At 31.7% G+C, this 18779-nt stretch overlaps 1 protein-coding gene across 2 annotated transcripts; it reads left to right on the top strand.

Annotated features, from left to right (window-relative positions):
• Nucleotides 1-1281: 1281 nt before the first annotated feature.
• LOC133173137 (uncharacterized) lies at nucleotides 1282-12759 on the top strand. Of its 2 annotated transcripts, XM_061308077.1 has the most exons (16): nucleotides 1282-1389; nucleotides 2598-2707; nucleotides 5557-5671; nucleotides 6932-7011; nucleotides 7594-7685; nucleotides 8440-8493; nucleotides 9210-9288; nucleotides 9561-9642; nucleotides 10240-10360; nucleotides 10467-10549; nucleotides 10661-10724; nucleotides 10831-11020; nucleotides 11132-11255; nucleotides 11381-11528; nucleotides 11635-11718; nucleotides 11904-12759. In XM_061308077.1, the coding sequence occupies exons 1-16, from the start codon at nucleotides 1286-1288 to the stop codon at nucleotides 12126-12128; spliced, it is 1755 nt and encodes a 584-aa protein (XP_061164061.1). In that variant the 5' UTR covers nucleotides 1282-1285; the 3' UTR covers nucleotides 12129-12759. The 2 variants fall into 2 exon arrangements, with proteins under 2 accessions (XP_061164061.1, XP_061164062.1); XM_061308078.1 differs by lacking the exons at nucleotides 1282-1389; nucleotides 2598-2707; nucleotides 5557-5671 and adding an exon at nucleotides 6173-6274.
• Nucleotides 12760-18779: the final 6020 nt, after the last annotated feature.

The following is an 18779-nucleotide window of genomic DNA, read 5'->3' as shown; positions in this document are numbered from 1 at the left end:
AAAGAGTGAGACTGATGCAAAGTATAACGGGACAGGTACTTTTGAGGCATTCATTAGGGTGGGACAAGTAAATTTTTAACAACAATAATAATGTAGGTAGGACATATTTATTGTTTTTCTTGTATAAAACTGTAACAAAAATCATCACTACATGTTTGTGTGCATTTGTGTAGTTTGTTTTTAAACAAAAATATAACGGGGACTTTGATTAAAAAGTTCAGTTGTATAATACAGTATAGCACAAATAAATCAAGTAAAATATCATATTGAATATTCAACATGCATGCGCATCAGTCTTGAAGACAAAGTATTTAGCTTTTAATAAACCTCCGTGTAACATGTGCAGGGTTTCAAGATCTTAATGGATTCATGTTTAATAATGTACTGAAGCTGACTTTCAACTTAAAAAAAAGTTCGTAAAGGACAGAAGATACAAACAAAAAGATGGATGCCTGGTTTGGTATATATATTTTTGGACCTATTTTGGATGCAAATGATGCAAATACCGAATTCCTAAATTGATAAGAAATTGTACACTTTCTATGATGTTCAAAATTAATAAATTATATACCTTTCTGCAATCATCCCTTATATATCTGTGCATTTTTTATTACTAGTACTTAGTACATTATTGTGAATTTTCGAAATTTCATGACTGAAAAATTAAAGCAATTTAAGCTGCAACTTTGATGTTGGAAATGTTTGTTGCAATATTGTAATTACTTATTTCAATGACCAAAAAAAAAAAAAAAAAAAAAAAGAACGTTTATAAACTTCTTCTGTTCATATTTGTGATGGGAGAACTATTTATAAGCTTTGATTGAAGCAAAATTACATTATCATAATTATTGTCGTCATGTACAATATAGATTTCTTATATAATACTATACATTCCATTGTACAGAATCTTTCTTCTGAAAAAAAAAACAACAAACTTTATTTTAGTCTAATTGATCATAAAGGATAAAATTACATACAGATTTATCAGCACATTTAACAGCACATTTTGACAGCAAAATAAAATTTTCAAAAATGCAGCTCATATTGTTTTAAAGTTCATATGCTTAAAGTTGTTCATTTTACTTAAATAAACATGACTTTATTTGTTATTTTCATTGTTTTTGTATCATCTGTTCTTAATTGCAATTTAGCTGTCATTACATTAATTTGTGCTTTATATACGGTGTAAATACTGATCACAATCCAATCTATAAACGAATTAATGAGAGGACGAGTTAATAAGTCTTTCAAAAGTGAAAGTAGAGTTGCGAAGGGAAGGAGGGTTATGTCCAGTTTGGTTGCATTTGTGCTCAGCATCTTTTCTGAGGACGAGCGAGAAAATGCTGAGAAATGCAACGGTAAACATCGAGTATGGGGTAAAACCACCAGGTTAGTTATCACCTTTAAAATAGTTTTGATATATAAATCTTAAGCCTACTGTGAAGAAACAGTTGACTGCATCGCAATTTTTTTTCAAGTCTTTGCGGTGTAATTGAAGATTGTGGTTTTTGTGACTAATTACTTTTGTTTTCTCTCTCAAGAACCTAATTACTCACCAAGATCTAAAATTATGTATTCCATATTTGCAGTAAATTAAAATGATATGTATACTGTTGCAGGTATATGCACCGAAAAATTAAGGTATTTACAGGTATGCGGCCATTGGAGTATTCTTACTTGTATATTGTAAATGTTTGGGTTGATGGTTGTACTATGCTACTGAAATACAGGCTTGGAACCCCTTGGTGTCATTGTCCCTTTTTCGCTTATTTATGTAATTATGGGTCAAAATTACACGAGTTCAACATATAATTGGAGTTTTAAAAAAATGATATAAAGCCTTTCAACACATGCGAGAGACAAACGGGCACAGTTTAAGAACAGGGGATATACAACAGGTTCTTTATTCATTAATAAATAACTTGAAAACAAATTCCTAATATGGCATAAGAAATACGTGGTTGAACAAATACAGTGTGTTAGTAAATATTGGTGGCCAAATCTGGATATTTGATGATGTAATATTTGAAATTTAGAAAGCATAACCATTAGGAGTTTGAACAGTAGACATACAAGATTTAGCTTATCCATGTCTGCAAAGAACAGGTTAGATTTTTTTGAAATATATTTGTTTGGTCTTGTCTGAGTCAAGGGATTGTGAGAATCTTAAAACATATAACAAGTTTGTGGGTTTAAGTACTGTACTGCAAAACTGTGCCCTGCATATCTAGATAACAGATGACTGGCTTGTTCTAATGTAATCTGTATAAGGTAAATTCAACATCATTGGTGCTTTTTATGAAGAAATAAAAATACTCCTAACCAATAGCTACATTAACAATTGCAAATAAAGGCGATGGTCATTAATTATCCGCAAAACTTTGTTTGACATTTAGGTGTCCTTTTTTGTAATCTGATATTCATTTCTTTGATCTTATAATTCTCATGTGGTTAACATGCATAAAAAACAGTGTTTATTGGATGTTTTAGGTTAACATACTTGACAGTGCCTGTTGTAGCTCAACAGTAGATTGATTTAACTGTGATAAATATACAGACAAATGATGAATTTCTTTATGGATCTTAATTTATTGTAGGGACCTCTTACGTGTTTTCAACAAATTTCAAGACGGCAATGAAAGACTACCAATCCATCTAATCCGAGATGTGTTTAACAGCATTAATCTGTACCCTTCCAACTCACAAGGTAATGAGGACCCTCTATGCACGAAAGGCAAATAGTTTTTGGACATTGAGAAAATTAAAGTGTGTAAAGGTGTAAGTATTGAGCTTATCTGTCACATTTTCAACATAGGGTACCTTGCATTTACCCCAAGGAAAAATGTTCAAAAACGATGAAGTACTGATGAACATACATGTAAATCACTGTTGTTTACTGAAATGGGCAAAATACCTGCAAATGAAGTGTTCAAATGAAGCCTCTTGGCCTATTAAAGTGTTATGAAACTTCAAAGCTTGATTTTATCACAAATGAAGTAATAAACGGTACATTTCAATTTATTTTATTCTTGATCAAAGGGCAGATCACTCTATCTGCATAAAAATACCACAAAATCAGAACTCTCTAGTGTGCAGTGTATAAAGGGCTCTTAAAACCTTTGTTATTCCTTTTTTACCTGAGGAAATTTTTGTATCTGAGTCTCTCTCTCATTTTTCATGAAAGAAAAATTATATTTACAAATAATTGTAAATTTGAACTCAATGTAGATGTATTTTTAAAGTAGATTACATGGGAAGTAGTTGTGTGGATAATTGTATTTAACTTTGAATACTGTCCTCTTGTTTCCATTGAAAAGTCTACAGTGCTTTAATTCGATCCATTCTGACTTATCCATTACTTTATTACCTTCATAAATCCATGCCATGTTTTATTAACACTTTGTAAGTCAATAAAAAACCCTCATAATTTCACCATTAACATGGTTAATTTGAAATGGCCCTTCTGAAAGTTACATTAAGTTTCAAATACTTTGTTAAAATAAAATTCCCGAGATTGCTGTATAAGGTTGCTCTTCAGATCTTGTACATGTACCTGTGTATTAGAAGCGAAAATCTGCAATTCAAATACTGGTGAGGTGTTGATAGATTTATGACAGTGTAGGTTGTCTTCATTAGTATTTTATTGTAGGTGAGAATAATAAATAGTGTGAAGGTTGGTGAGAGAGTGATTAACCTGGAAGGTCAGAGGTCAACACAAGTCAGGAGAGGTCGGAGCACCTTACAACCGCCCATTACCCAAACCCCAAAATGCCGATCTGACAAGTCAATGTTGGGTCATAGTACTGTGTTATTATATACTCATAGCTGAACTATTATTGACAAATCGTCATTGAAAAAAGAAAACTAGTAAATATAGATATAAAACAGATTTATTTGTATTAATGCTTTTTTTTAATTGACAGTTATTTATTTACTCCAAAAGTATATTATCTAACATGCACATTATAAACATGATGATTCCAATTCATTTACAGTCATAAATCATGAGAATTGAAAGAGAGGCCTTCATATATTTATCAATTAAAGTATAAATATAAAATTTAAATAGAAACGTAAATTCTATATATATACAGAGAGAGAGAGAGAGAGAGCTGTGTATAAAAGAGCTATGTATAAGAATTGCTCTCTCTCTCACAGTAAGTATTGTTTTTATTTGATATCATTGAAAAGTATGTTTTCAGTTGTATTTATAAGTAGAATTGGAGGATTGAATTTTATATCTCTAATGCATAAAATTAATTTGCTTAAATAGTTCCCCATATGCAAATAAATGAAGAAATGAATTTGTACGTATTTTCCATATTCCAGATTGATAGCTGCATGGCCACTCAGTACAGATTGTTTATTAATGATAGAAAGTAACATGTAACATATTTTAAGAAGTAAACAAGAACCAATGACAAGCCTGAGAAGTTCTAGTTATAATAATGAGTTAGAGTGGAGATAATGAATTCATCGGTGTAATTTTATGTTAACTATTAACGATTAAACAAAGAAGCCTCTTTTGATTGGTAAAGCTGGGTCTTATTTATATCAAAACCTAATAAACTTTGGACAGGAATGGGTCATATAAAAAGAAATAACATTTGATTGGAGGTTAATTTATAATCGTGTCCCATTGTAAAGTTTATGCAGTTTTCTAGAAATCTAGAAACCGAAAGAAATTTTAGTAGAGATCTATATTTCATACTGATTTGCTGGGTGTAGATTAAGGTGAAATCTTTATTTTTGTGGCGATCTGATTTTCTTACCCCACACATGCATCTTATTCTGATTTGTTTTTAACCACTCATTAAGTTTCAGTACAATTTGACAATTGATCTGTGGTTTGTGTTAAGTCTGTCCATTATGAAGAATCCTTAAGGTTTGTCTCTATCTAACAAAAATCTTTGGGTTATTACAAGCCTAGTGCTCTTTCATTAAAATTCATACCTTTGAAAAAAGAATGAAATTGCTCCACAATATTTCGTAATAATGCAAATTAACAGATGTATGCTGATCTGAGATATAAATAACTCTTTTTTTAATTCAATGAACACAAATTCTTCCATTGGGAAACATAGTTTTCTCATTAATGAATGATGAATTAAGTGCCGACAACAAGTATGTGGTTAATGAGTTGTTTATATAGATAAATATTATGATATATTTATATAATACATTATTAAATATCTCAATACTTACTGTTGGTCAATTTAGTCCATGTAAAATTTCTCCATCGCAGGATTGGAGGCTAAAAATAAGTACAGAGTTACCTATGGGGATTTGAAAAGTTTTTTGACAGGTGCTTGTCTAATTAAGAATTCAGGAATTCAGAATTACTTATCTTGTCATAGCTTTACGTGATCACGCTGAAACATCTCGTGTAGGACCCATTTTCTCAGTATAAAATCACTATGGTGGGTTGCTTGTACAGCAAATCTAACCTGACAGGCATGACTGCAGGTACAAGATAAAGTATGATGAAACCATTTGTTTTGTTTTTAGCCAGGGTCTGTGTGTGTTTGTAGCTTTATTATGACTTTTATTCTGCAGTGTATGAGATGGTGCAGTGCGCGGTCGAGTATGGCAGTCCCTGTGAACCAGACCACATTACCTTTGGAGAGTTTTGTATTCTAGTGACAGAACTCCAGAATTATTACACCAGGAGGTGGGTACTCAGACCTTATTGAATGTTCATTATAAAAAAAAAAAATCTTAAGAAAATTTTATATAAGGTTTTTTAAAATCATTTTGGAAAAGTGTGATAAAATTTTGAAAAGTAAGAAAATGCATAGAATCATTGCTATATACTTGAAAAGTGTTAAATGTAATTTGCAAGATCCATATGATTGAATGCTTCAAAATGCTACAGATTGCATTTAAAAAATGCACCAAAATTTTCACTTTGAAGAATGAACCCTAAGGGTTTCTTGGGTAAAATCTCAAAACCAAATAATTTTTCACCTTCTCCGTAAAGTATAAAGTACCTGCCCTTGTAAATATCTTTATTAATTGTCACATGTCGACGTAATTTATCATTAATCAAGGAGGAGGCTGCGTTTTTATGTGGTTTAAGCCATCGCTCTATGACATCAAGAATCAACCAAGTGTTACAAAATATGTTTATATATATCTTCATTCTGTGATCTCAGAGTCACATTACCTAAAACTCTCGTTCACCCACCTTGTTTATAAATCGACAGTTTATGATCCTAGTGAAATAGTAACTGAAAATTTTCAGTCACATAACAATGGTTAACATCAAGAGACAGTAAGTATTTTACTCTGGGAATTTTTTTAAACTACTTTTTTTCCCCTTTATTTATTTATTTTTTTATTTATAGAAAAAATGTTTTTTTTAATTTTTATGATTTTATAAAGATGCAGTTTTTAAAACCTTTTTAAAATACATAACTTCATGAAAAACTAGACCCTGTCTCAAATTTTTTTGTTTATTTCTTTCTTTCTTTTTTTGTTTTTGTTTGATAGGTTAAATAAAAAATATTTATCCAGAAATTAATAACTGTTTTACAAATGTCATCAATAATTATTTTAATACGAGGTTGAAATATTGTTATTTTTTTTTTAAACGCAGATGAAATAATAACATGTTTACAAAATCTTTATTAAAGATGATTCATAACAAAGCTAATCAAAATAAAATTAAAATTTGAAATGTTGTTTATCTACTTCATGATAAAAACCATAGATGATAAATTTATTAAGTTGATAGAGAGAATTAATCAAAGTAGTCTTACATAAGTTTTATATGAAGTAGATAAACATTGTGGACTATGGGTAAACTTTGTTCAGCGAGTGAAATTGACATGACATATTTGTGACAAAGTTGATGCATTAATGACTGTGTACACAGATAAGACAGTTTGTTTGTCCGCAGTATGTTAAACTGGTGCCTATATATTTGTAGGCTTTCGCCTCCAGTCCCTAAGTCCCTCTACAAGGAAAAGTGTCAAGACACCATGGAATGTTCAAAGTGGAAGCGAAAAGGTGAGACACCTAAAATCTGCTAACTCCACAGTTTTCTGCTATAGATTTCAAAATCCACCTCCCTTAATTTGACTAGATTAGATGATTTAAAAGTCATTTCAATTATTTAAAAAGTTGAAAATGTTAACCTTATTATAAGTGAAGAATATGTCAATGGCAAAATTGTTTAGGAAAACAAGCATTAAATTAATAGAATTTAAAAAAAGAAGAAGAAAAAATTCTGATCCTCCTCTTTGTTACAGTGATAATTTTCTATTTCTCCTCTTTTATTGTTTCAGTGTTAGTTTTATGATCCTCCCCTTTGTTTCAGTGTTAATTTTATGATCCTTCTCCTTTATTTCAGTGTGAATTTTATGGTCCTTCCCCTTTATTTCAGTGTGAATTTTATGATCCTTCCCTTTGTTTTAATTAGTGTTAATTTTATGATCCTCCCATTTGTTTGTGTGAATTTTAGTTTCAGTGTTAATTTTAAGATCCCCTCCTTAGTGTAAATTTTAAGATCTTCCCCTTTGTTTTAGTGTTAATTTTATGATCCTCCCCTTTGTTGCACTTTTAATTTTATGATCCTCCCCTTTGTTTCAGTGTTTCTGGGTGGTTCCTGTAACCCCACCACATGGAGACAGGAAGCAGCAATACCATTCTTTAAGAAAAAAGGAATAACTTTCTATAATCCAGTAGGTTTCTTTTCCTGAGAGAGAGAGAGAGGGGGGTGTATAATATGCTTATCTAGCATTTTTAGAGCATATATTTATTTAAAAAATTTGTATTCGTCAATGAATTATTGTCTGAAATATAATTTTGTTGACCTCATAATTTTTTTGCTTGTTAAAATATATTTGTTCATTCTATAATTATAAACTACTTTTATGAAGACATCTTGCTGTCACATTCCAATCACTTCAGTAGTAAATCACTAGCCAACAAGCACTATTTGTAGGCAATGAAAGGAATACTAATGTACAGAATAAGGAAACGTACCATTTTATTTTATCTTGGAGTAAATCTCCAAGTGTTGTTTATTGGTAGAAAAAAATCTCTTATTAAATTGCTAATTAGTTTTCAAAGGAATTCTGTTAAGGCAATGTCATGTAAAGGGGAATAATTATCAGAGTACCTGTACTCTAAGTTTTACGAGGAATTTGACCTTGTTGTCATTTATTTTGGTATATTTATCTGAACGTAACCTTTCACTAATTTCTGAATTATCCCATTGTTTGACAGGTGGCATATTTAGTTACGTCAGTGACATTTCAAAACCTGAATGTTTATACCTTTAATTTTTTGATGATCACTCTTTAAAATAAGTGGAGCTATATATTATCATTTTCCTGTTTTTGACATTCTACTCCACAATTCTGAAAAGAAGAGTGCTGAAATGTAGAATATACACCCGTTATAATTATTGATTCAAATGTTTTGTTTTTTCAGCAAGTTCAGACATGGCGTCCTGAATTAATGGAAGTGGAGGCACAAGCTAAAGAGGTTAGTTAAAAATTTGTGGTCATGACGTGTGAAGAAACAAAATAAGGACTTCTGTCCTAAAACTATTTCATACCAAGATGGAGCATGATTAGTTTATAACTTTTACATTAGTGGTGTTACTGGGGAAAAAGCTAAACGTACTTGACAGTAGTTCATATAAAAAAAACATGTTTACCATGATAAATGGCAAATAGGTCCAGATTTGATTTTTAGAAAATAATTTTTTTAAATTCAATTAGATAGTATTAACCAATCCTTGAATGATGACAATTTATCTAATTAATATTAGATGATTATAAAGGATTGTATTTAGTTCTTTGAGTGAATTTATCAATGGTTTAATTATTAAAATTCAGTTAAAATATTAAATTTCATTGTAAATGAAAGGATTTTAATAACCAAGGGAAAAAACCATGCATAAAGTTCTCCCATTCATTTATACATGTACTTTTAAAGGAAATAAATTTAATAATAGTGGCATACTAATGATGGTCGATGTTTAAATAGTAATCAAATGTAGACAAAAAATCATGAGGAAGTGAGTGTAAAAATTCTGATTGATGCCTATTGCCACCAAGGAGTCATAAAATTAAATATTTGTTGACCCGAAGGTCGAATGCATAATGGATTAAGAGGACAGTAAAGTGCTTGTTTCGCTTGTAAACATTTGAACTGTGAATGCATTGTATAAGTTTGTGGAATTTGGTGTTTTTTAGAGTGCAGATCTTTTGATGTTTGTGATTGATAACAGAACTCGAGCAGTGTCCTCTATGATTGAGACAGCTTATTTAACAGGTAAGGATAAAACAAAAATACAAGATTCTACTTCAATTACTACCCCAAAACTCCTGATTTTTTTTTTTTGCCCTGGCCAAGATATTAGCAAGGTCTGCAAAATGTTTAATGGTAAAGTTAATAAGCAAGAGAAATTAGACTGTATAGAATGCTGACAAATGAGATGCTTGTTTTCTAGGTCAGATATACATGTGTGATAAGAATTGCACTTTTTGCATGGTGTTTTAGGATTTTTAGGTTGTTAATTTGAGGTTTGTTTCTAATTTTATCAGCACGTGGCAGACAGGTGATAGCGGTGATGGATGATTATAATTCTACCGATGTTTATTTCAACCAGGAGAGAGTCACAGCAAAGTAAGGATAATAACCACAAGGTCAAGCTTCTTCATAGGAAAAAAACCACAGTTTATACATATAAACATTTTTAGTTTCCTGTTAGTTTTACAATATGTGAAAACCAAAACACAATTTTATTTATCTTCTAACTACATGTACATGATTTGACTAAAGTTGTATTAAAATTTATGCTTTTGTATTATATTTTACTTTACAAACCAATCATTTCTATTGGATTTTCAAGTTCATGTAGTTGTTCTTAATATTTACATTTGAAATTCCAATATTTTTTGTACCTTTTATTTTTGGAAATATACAGTCCCAGATTTTACACTTTCACGTATTTGGAAATCACACTTTATGCAATCGATCATTATTTTAATTACCCCGGTACCTATTAATTCATTTAATGATTTATCATTGGAAATCAAAGAAAATTTTGACAGATGCTCTCAATCAAAAAGGAATTTTCAAATTTATGCTTAGCACAGATATTTTATCTTTTCTGCTTGTCATTTTTCTTGAAAATTTGATAGAAGATTGATTAACAACAGCAATGACTTTCACTTTCTTTAATTTATGCATATTTCTAACAATCGTTCCCCTGTTTTATAGGGAGCTTGATGACATATTAAGAGGTCGACAAATTCTGGTTGATCTGATTGAAAGAAATGCCCTCCCAGTCTTCAAGGATGTCAACACAGCCCTACGGTGTGCTGCACATGTCATACAAAAAGTAAGTCAGAAAACGATAAACAAACTAAATGTATGTGATAAATGTATAGCCTTGGCCTTATAAAGTAGTAGTGCTTAATTATTATTGTTCTCTTTTGTTTTACTAGAATATCCCAGTATCAGATCTCGGTAAAGAACAAGGGGCAGTGCCAACCAAATATGGCTTCCTTAAAGTTGGAGAGCTTTTACTGTAAGTAAAAACACTAACATATCACAACGTTGTTACATAACTGTACAACAGTGGATTATAGATTGATAATTTAAAATAGAAAAGTTAATAGTTAATTTCGGTTTCTTACAGTCAGCTTAGAGAGGCTTTTAACTCCATGAACACTTCTACTGATGGGAGACTCAATCTGTCAGACGTGAGTGATCTTTTTCTTCTGCTTAGATATGAAAATGTAGAAAACTGTGACTTTCTCATTTTAATACTGAAGAAAACGTACTTATTCAATGTCCTTCATTTAACAGATTTGTTTGGCTCATAAAAGCTGCATGGGATTTGATCTAGATGTTAACTGGCTTAAGAAATATGGTCATTGTAATGACAACACAACATATAGCTTTGAGGAATTCTGTTGTATCCTGGCCGAGTACCACTCACAAAAAAAGTCTGTCTGGAAGAGAGTTATTGACATAGCAAGAAATATGTTACCATCAAGTAAGCAGCAAAACATTCCCTCCCTTCTTTTTCCTTTCTTTAATAATTAAAAGCTAAATTTAAGATCTGAGTTTGTAATGATCTCCTCTACTTTTTTTTTTATCCTCGTAGGTGTGTCCCAGCATGCCCTGGGTATGGATTGTAACAAAGAGTATGACTCGACCTTTGACATTTACCTGGGTGGAAGCTGTGGAGACTCAGAATGGAGGGACAACATTGCCATTCCCACCATCAGGTAAGGACAAACATATGTCCTGACATATTCAAACTAGGGATATTAAAAAAAGAGCAAAGTTATATGTGGAATCGTGGTAAATCAGTAAAAAGTAACTTTTTTTATCAAGTCTTTCAACATTTTAGGAAGTATGGTTTGTCCTATGCCAATCCTCATGTAAGAGCAGAATGGAAGCATAAATTCATCCCAATGCAGGTGGCGAATCGTGAAAAATGTCGAGTTCTGCTGTATGTGATCACCGGAAAAACCAGGTCTCTCTCCTCCATGATAGAGGTCAGTCTGCTTTACTAAGAACAATATAAAAACTTAATATTTTAATGGATTACAAAATGTATACTGTAGTATATGATAATTAATTGGCTTCTTTGTATTACAATAGGCTGGATATTACATTGGAAAGGGATGCAAAGTAGTTCTTTGTGTTCAGAAAATGGTGCCAGACACTTACATTGGAGGCGAAAAGGTAACAGTTATTTCTCTTTGTGAAATATCAGTTCACTGATAAAAGTATTCAGTGAGGTGAACTGTAGTATTATTAGTATAAATCCATGTAAATATGATAATCTCCCATTGTCAGATAGTCTCTGTTATCATTTTATGGTCAAGGTCAGTGACATGCACTAATATTATGTTTGTATCTGTGTACAGATAACAAAAGCGGCAGCAGATGACTACAATAGAGGGCGCTCCTACTTGATTGACCTTGCCAGTCGTGAAGGCGTTCAGTTGTTTGAGGACATAAGTGAAGCCGTTGATTGTGCAATAGACAGTCTTCCGGAGCGCTGCTCAGTGGCCTCGGTCTCCAGGGCTGGAACACCACAGAAGATTTCTCGACCGAACACTCCTGTAAAGATCCGTAGTCCCATGCTGTAGAGATTGTATAATGATGAATTTTCCCCATCCCAGGGAGTTATCTCATCATTAGTGTGGTAACACACTGTGCTTGTTGCTGATGTAGCAACTCTCTAGTTAGCCATGGATTGAGGCATTGTGGCAACCTTTGAGGAAGGAACCTCTAATTTGCCGACTAATTGCCAGCTGCCATGTGACGTATCCCTCATCAATTCATCTTTGACCAAAGACATACGTTAATTATGTCTCTGCCTTGACTAAGACTTTATCCTCTTCTGTTGAGGTCAAAACAAGATTTTCTTTCTACCTCTCTGTCTCTATCAGCGTCTTAGTTGGAAAATGAAAGTAGAACAGATTTGCAAAAGGGAAGCAACTCTTGTTATAGAATAGGAAGCCAACCTCATTAAATGCTACAATAATGTAGACTGTCCATTATGTAAATCCAGATAACGAAACGGGTTTTTGTTTTTGTTTTCTTTTTAATTTTATATGTCAGGTATTGTTTTATCTGTTTTCAGAAATGCAAATTTGAAGAATAGAACCATTTTGAAGTTTCTTCTTTCTTTCTCAGGAAGTCTCTAATATTTTATTGTATGAGTTTGTGAACTAAGTTGTGTTTATGTACTGTAAAAAATAAAACAAATAAAAGCTAGTTTGAATGTTATTTATTTGTCATATGTCAATAAATAGGAAGCAGAGTGGCTGATTTTGATGGAAGTTATCTGTGAACATTGAGGTGTTCAGACCCCATCCCCAAAACACAATTCTGACAAGTCTTTTGTAATTTCACATTAATAGAAAGCTTACACAGAGAGCTCTGTGTCCATAATACAATTATACAGATAATGTATTCAGTACCTCAATTTTTTCATCAGTGTTTAACCGAATTATACGAATTAGTAGTCTTTCTGACGTATACGTGTAGGGGTTTTCTTTATTGTGAACAATTTCCTAACCATCTGATGTATTGCCCGTGCATGTCATTAATTTTTAATGACGATATAATAAATCAACCCATTTAATTGATTTATTTATTTAATTAGGACATGGAATCAATTGATTACTATCTTTTTGTAAGATTAAAAGCTCTGTACGTGAAGTGTTGTGGTGAAAATATCTCGGTAATGACATTTCCGGGCGTTCTTCTCTGACATTTATTTAAGACTTGTGTTTATTTAAAAAAAAACATCTATCACGAGAGGTTCCGATACAATATGATAGTCTGTATATTAAAGTTATCTGATTGAGTACAATTTTTTTCACAAAAGTATTGAAAATGCTAAGGTTTGTGTTTTTTGTTGATTTGGTAATACATTGTATTCTGCAAAATAAAGGTCTTACCCTATTTAGTTTGAGAAATCTGTGAAATGTTTGGCGAAGGCTTGTTTAGTTTTAATGGAGTGGGAGAAGGCTATTTTATTGCATACTTTGATTAGATCAACATTAATTTTGAAATTTCTTATCAATGTGTCATTTTAAGACATCTCTCAGACTGCTTAATTTAGAAATATTTCGGACATTTTTTTTTAAATTAAAAAAGAAACCTTAGAGCATCTTCAAAGGAAAAAAGATTCATGTTTTTAAATTATGTTATCTTTATTTTATAATAACATATCATAAGCCATGTAAAAAACTGAAATAATATTATTTATCTACTCTTATTTAAATGTTCAGTCCCCGGGGGTTGATCTTTCTTTATTGTTACTTTAAGCTTTACAGCGTATCAGTTTATACAATATAATTCAATATACAATCAGATACAGTACAGAAGTGGATGATTTACAGGAGAACAATGTGTACGTACATAAATAATAATGAAATAACGAGAAGGAAAAAATTACAATTATTGGATTACAAGATCACCTCTTCGCCTCTAAATGAATTTCATCATATGTTGATTGTTTACGTGTTAAAAAAAAATCATATCCTCTAAATATTTGTAAAACATTTATCTGGTAAATGTCATTTCTCCGGAATTAGGTTTCGGACAATGGATGTACTTCTTTTTTATGTGTTTAAATTTCAAGTTGGATTCAAATTATTGTGCATAATTAAGCTTAGAATCTATCTTTACATACAAGGGTTACCCCTGAGTGTATGATTATTGAAAGTGAATGTTTTTTTCTTCTTCTTGTAACTTGGTAAGGAGAGTAGTACCGCCTCATATCGGCAATGACATCGTTGTGCTTTAAGTAATCTGTCGTTCACTGTAATTTCAATGTTGAGGTGGAAAATACAATAATTTTAAGAGTTCGGTAGAACTAAAAAGCATTCAAGTACTGTTTTGTAGCAATTGCATCTTCTCGGACCTTTCCGATAACAAAGAATTTTAACCTTGGTTGAAAACTGACCCGGGAGTCATATTCCAACTTGAATACTAAGACCAACAGTGTTGAATTAGGACCCTAAAATTGAGTTGCATCGTTGAATTTTTTTATCAATAAACCGGGTAAAAATTCAACATTGTAAATAATGATTTATTCATTTTTAAAAAATTACACCTATATTTATTTGGATAAATATTTCAGCAGGTTCTTTGGAACCAGGTGGGGGAAGGGGGACTTGGTTGACTGTTTCCCTTAATATATATACCATTATATACTATATACAATAGGAAACAAAGCTAATTTACAGTTATGTTTCTTTATAAAGAACGTGTGATGATCCTTTTTGTTTTGTCTCTGTCAATGAATTTCTGTTGCCCCCCCCCCCCCCCCAAATGAATTTAATTCCCACGGAGCTGTTCACTAGATTTATTTGTATTCTTTATTAACATGCATGGGCCTACTGAAATATTTTTAATTCAAAATGGAAAATTTGCACCAAACATGAAGCACTCTAAGAAGGGAGGTATCGAATGTTCTAAAGTGCACATTATTATACATGTATTTCCTTTCTAAACTATGCAAAGAATGTTTAAATACACTGTAAAATGCAATCACGTATCCCATTATTAGCAGACTTGTTTTTGTATTCTCATGTATGAAGAATTAATTCAAAAGAAGAATTTATTCAAAAAACACTGATTTTCATTCATAAAATGTTTCGATATATCTAATTGAACTCGAAATAAAAGAGATACTACGGAGTCTTGCACATTCGCTTCATATCTGAATTTTTTACCTGAGAAATACATTGAAAGCAAACCAACAACTTAAATTTATGATAAACGGGATGACTTCAGTTTTTCTATCTTCAACATTCCTTATTTATGAAACAATATACCATTATCACTTATATGGGGATTATATCTCACAGTGATTCGACACACAATTTAACATTTCTTTGTAAAATTACAAAAAAAAAAAACAAAAAAAAAAAAAACAAAAAAAAAAAACAATAATTTGACACTACTTCTTGAATATGTAGCACAGTACATGTACGTCTATAGTATCTCCTTCAGAGCAGGGACTATCACGTGATTTTGCAGAATTTCCTCATTAGACAGTTAACTGAAAGTATAAGCTGGATGTACTGATATGAATTCTGATGTTTTACAGAAGAAATATGAAGATAACGAACAGTAAATTCAAGCTGTAAAGTACATTGGAACAGTATAAGTTGGGAGCAATGCAAAAACGGACCTTTTAAAAACATCAAAGGTGGGATCAGGTGCCATGGAGGAGTAATTATTCCCGTTGACTATTCATACTCACAATTCAGTGTGAAAATAATGACCTAACAAATTTTATGGAAAACGTCAGTCAACATTTAACTTAACGATAGATTGTATTTGCTACCAAGGTCACTGTATCGAATATAGAATTTGCAAAATGTTGACTTTAAACGAGAATGTTGATGTCCTTGAATCATCAACTTATTTGTCAATAGCTTTATTTTGCAATCCATTGATTAGAATATTAGTGCCATATACCTACAGGTAAACCTGGTTATTTTTGTTGTATAATTTTGCTCTTTTTTGTCGCCGGTATGTATATACAGCTGTATAAGAAGATGCAGAAAAAAATATCTTCCGAATTTCCTCCCAATGCAAAAGTCTAAAATAAAAAAAAAAACTAAACCAATACAAAACTTTCCTAGGCACAATAACTGTACATCATGATAGACATCTGAAAGGGGAGGGGGGGGGGGCAATCAAAGGGCTCTTGTAGATGGTTATTCTGTCATGTTCTAAATTTTGAATTTACTGGGTGGGAGTAAATACAAAATTCAGAACATGTGTCATGTTTTAAATTTTGTATTTACTTCCACCCAGTAGAGTGTCTACATTCAAAATTTAGAACATGACAATTCTATTAGTTCATCTTTGATAACTTTTGTCATAAATAACCACGAAATAAGAAATACCGTGTACTGAACAACAATTAACTTACAAATATGTATGGGATGCTATTAGTTTGCTGATTTCAATCCGAACTAAATATTCTAGAAGAAATTAAAATTCTGATCACGATAGATATCTTAGTAGATACATGTATATAAAATCATGTATAACAACTTCCAGATCGAACATAAGGTAAAACGCTGTATATGTAGGGGTCAATATTCAAAAGGGTCAATTTTCAACGCGTTGATGTCATATGTGCCGAGAAAAAAAACCAAGCTATTGAAAAATGACCCTTGATATAAATTTCACGACTTTTGGTCTCAATTTTCAACGTTGAAAAGCCACCCCCGGTGTGATAGCCAACGTTGAAAAAAAAAAGGATCCCAGGACTTGTCCATTTTCAACCCAAGGCAAAATTCTTCGTTACGCCAACCACGGAAAAAACTTTATATCGCAGGATGTTTTTTTTTTTTATTTTATTTATTTATTCAATTTTATTTTTTTTTTTAAAATTATTATCATTATTATTTTTACAAAATCATGTCGCTTACTATTAATTAAAAAAAATCAGCGCGAGTTGATTGTTTCTACGGTAATACACTTTAGTTTATATCGTATCGTTGCATTCATTGAAGTTTTCCTTCTCACTCTGTAGATAAGAGCGTTTTCCAGTAAAAAAAAAAAAGCTAATGTAATAGCCCTAGCAAATATATATTATATGAAATATGGAGATGACGAACAGTTATTGCTCAGAAGTCCATTGAAACAATACAAATCGGGAGCAGAGCAAACACGAACCCCTAAAAAACATCAGAGTTGGGGATCAGGTGCCACGGAGGAGTAATTATTCCCTTCCTACCGGAACAATCCGTAGACAATTCAATGTGAAAATAATAGCCTAATGATTAGTACGAAAAACGTTTTAATGATAAATTGTATTTGCTGACAAAGTCATTGTATGGACCATAGAACTTGCTAAATGATGACTTTAAACGAGACTGTTAATATTCTTGTTTCATCAACTTGTTTTTCAATAGCTTGCCTCATTTAAGAAACTCTTTGTACGTAGAGCATGCTCTTGCATATCGAATCAACCCCATATGCAGGTGATAAGGGTATATTGCTACTTAAGTAAGGGAAGTTGACATTAGAAAAAATGAAGTCATCACGTTAATCTTTCTTGTTAGGTTACCATCTTTTTCTAGTAAAATATCCATATATGAAGCAGATGTGGCAGACTCTGTGATATCTTTTATTTCAAGTTCACTGAAATATATCGAGTCGGCATATGAATGGAAGTAACTATTGCTAATTAATAATACGTCGTCGATATATCTAAATGTCGAGCTGTAGGCCACAGAAAGTGTCTTCTTCTGTTCCTGTGTATTTGAATAGATTCTGCTTCATATAAGAATAGGTCTGCTAATAACGGGACGCAATTGGTATCCATGGGAATTCCGACAGATTGTTGGAAGACCTGATCACCAAAAACTATATACATGTAGATATTGTCAATCAGAAATACAAACATCTTTTTAATACCTACTTCAGAGTACTTGTGTTTACAATCAGAATGTTTTTTAACAATGTAAATTTTATACGGTACCACTTTTGATGCACCAGATGCATTTCGACAAATTAATTTTGCAAATGACCAATGACAAGGTAAGCAAATTTAAGTTAAATTTTTATTGAAAAAAGCAGCTGTCTAGCTATGATGTCAGAAAGCCTGTACTTTGATTTATCGTGGTGAATGGTTATATAAAGTGTTGAAAAGTCGTACGTTTTGAAATTATTGATTTTGGTAAAATTTTGTGATTTCAAATTTTCTAAAAGTTCCTAGCAGTTTTTAAGCAACACTTCTCAAATTCATTGTTGTAGAGTACTCCTGAAGTTTCTCCTTCACTGCTGTTAATATTTTAGTTAGGAGTAAAGAAAGAGGCTCGGTAGAACATTTACTGGAACCCGCTTTATTTCTAAGGATTTTTATGAAGTTTTGGAATCCAGTATAGGTAAGCTAATTCAAATTCATTTTGATTGTTGGGAATATTGAAAATATTTAAAACTGACACATGATTTTGAAGAATTTCCTCCCTAGAAAGGGAGCAATGAGTATACGTTGGATTACCACTTGCAGAATTAAATCCCAATTCCTCTAAAATACAATTAAACTAATGAGTCTTACAAAGAAAGACAATGTTGTCGCCCCCTTTTTCAGCCGGAACCAGTACATACTGATCGTGTAATCGATCTAATCCTCTTTTTTTTTTTACCTCTTAATTATTGATATTTGTTTGTTTGTTTTGTTGTTTAACGTCCCTCTCGAGAATTTTTCACTCCTATGGAGACCACTTGCCGGTGGAGAACTGCAAATTTATACTTAT

The sequence above is a fragment of the Saccostrea echinata genome, unplaced genomic scaffold (genome assembly GCF_033153115.1).
Source record: "Saccostrea echinata isolate AGI-Se365-2 ecotype Australia unplaced genomic scaffold, CSIRO_AGI_Sech_v1 ptg000056l, whole genome shotgun sequence".
NCBI classification, from domain to species: Eukaryota; Metazoa; Mollusca; class Bivalvia; order Ostreida; family Ostreidae; genus Saccostrea; species Saccostrea echinata.
Note: the sequence above shows the minus strand (reverse complement) of the source record. Positions and strands in the feature narration are given on the sequence as shown.

Coding starts and splice junctions, on each gene's coding strand:
- LOC133173137 (XM_061308077.1), top strand. CDS start 1,286: ATGTCCAGTTTGGTTGCATTTGTGCTCAGCATCTTTTCTGAGGACGAG. Junction 8,494..9,209: donor TGGAGGCACAAGCTAAAGAG/GTTAGTTAAAAA, acceptor GGTGTTTTTTAG/AGTGCAGATCTTTTGATGTT. Junction 9,643..10,239: donor CAGGAGAGAGTCACAGCAAA/GTAAGGATAATA, acceptor CCTGTTTTATAG/GGAGCTTGATGACATATTAA.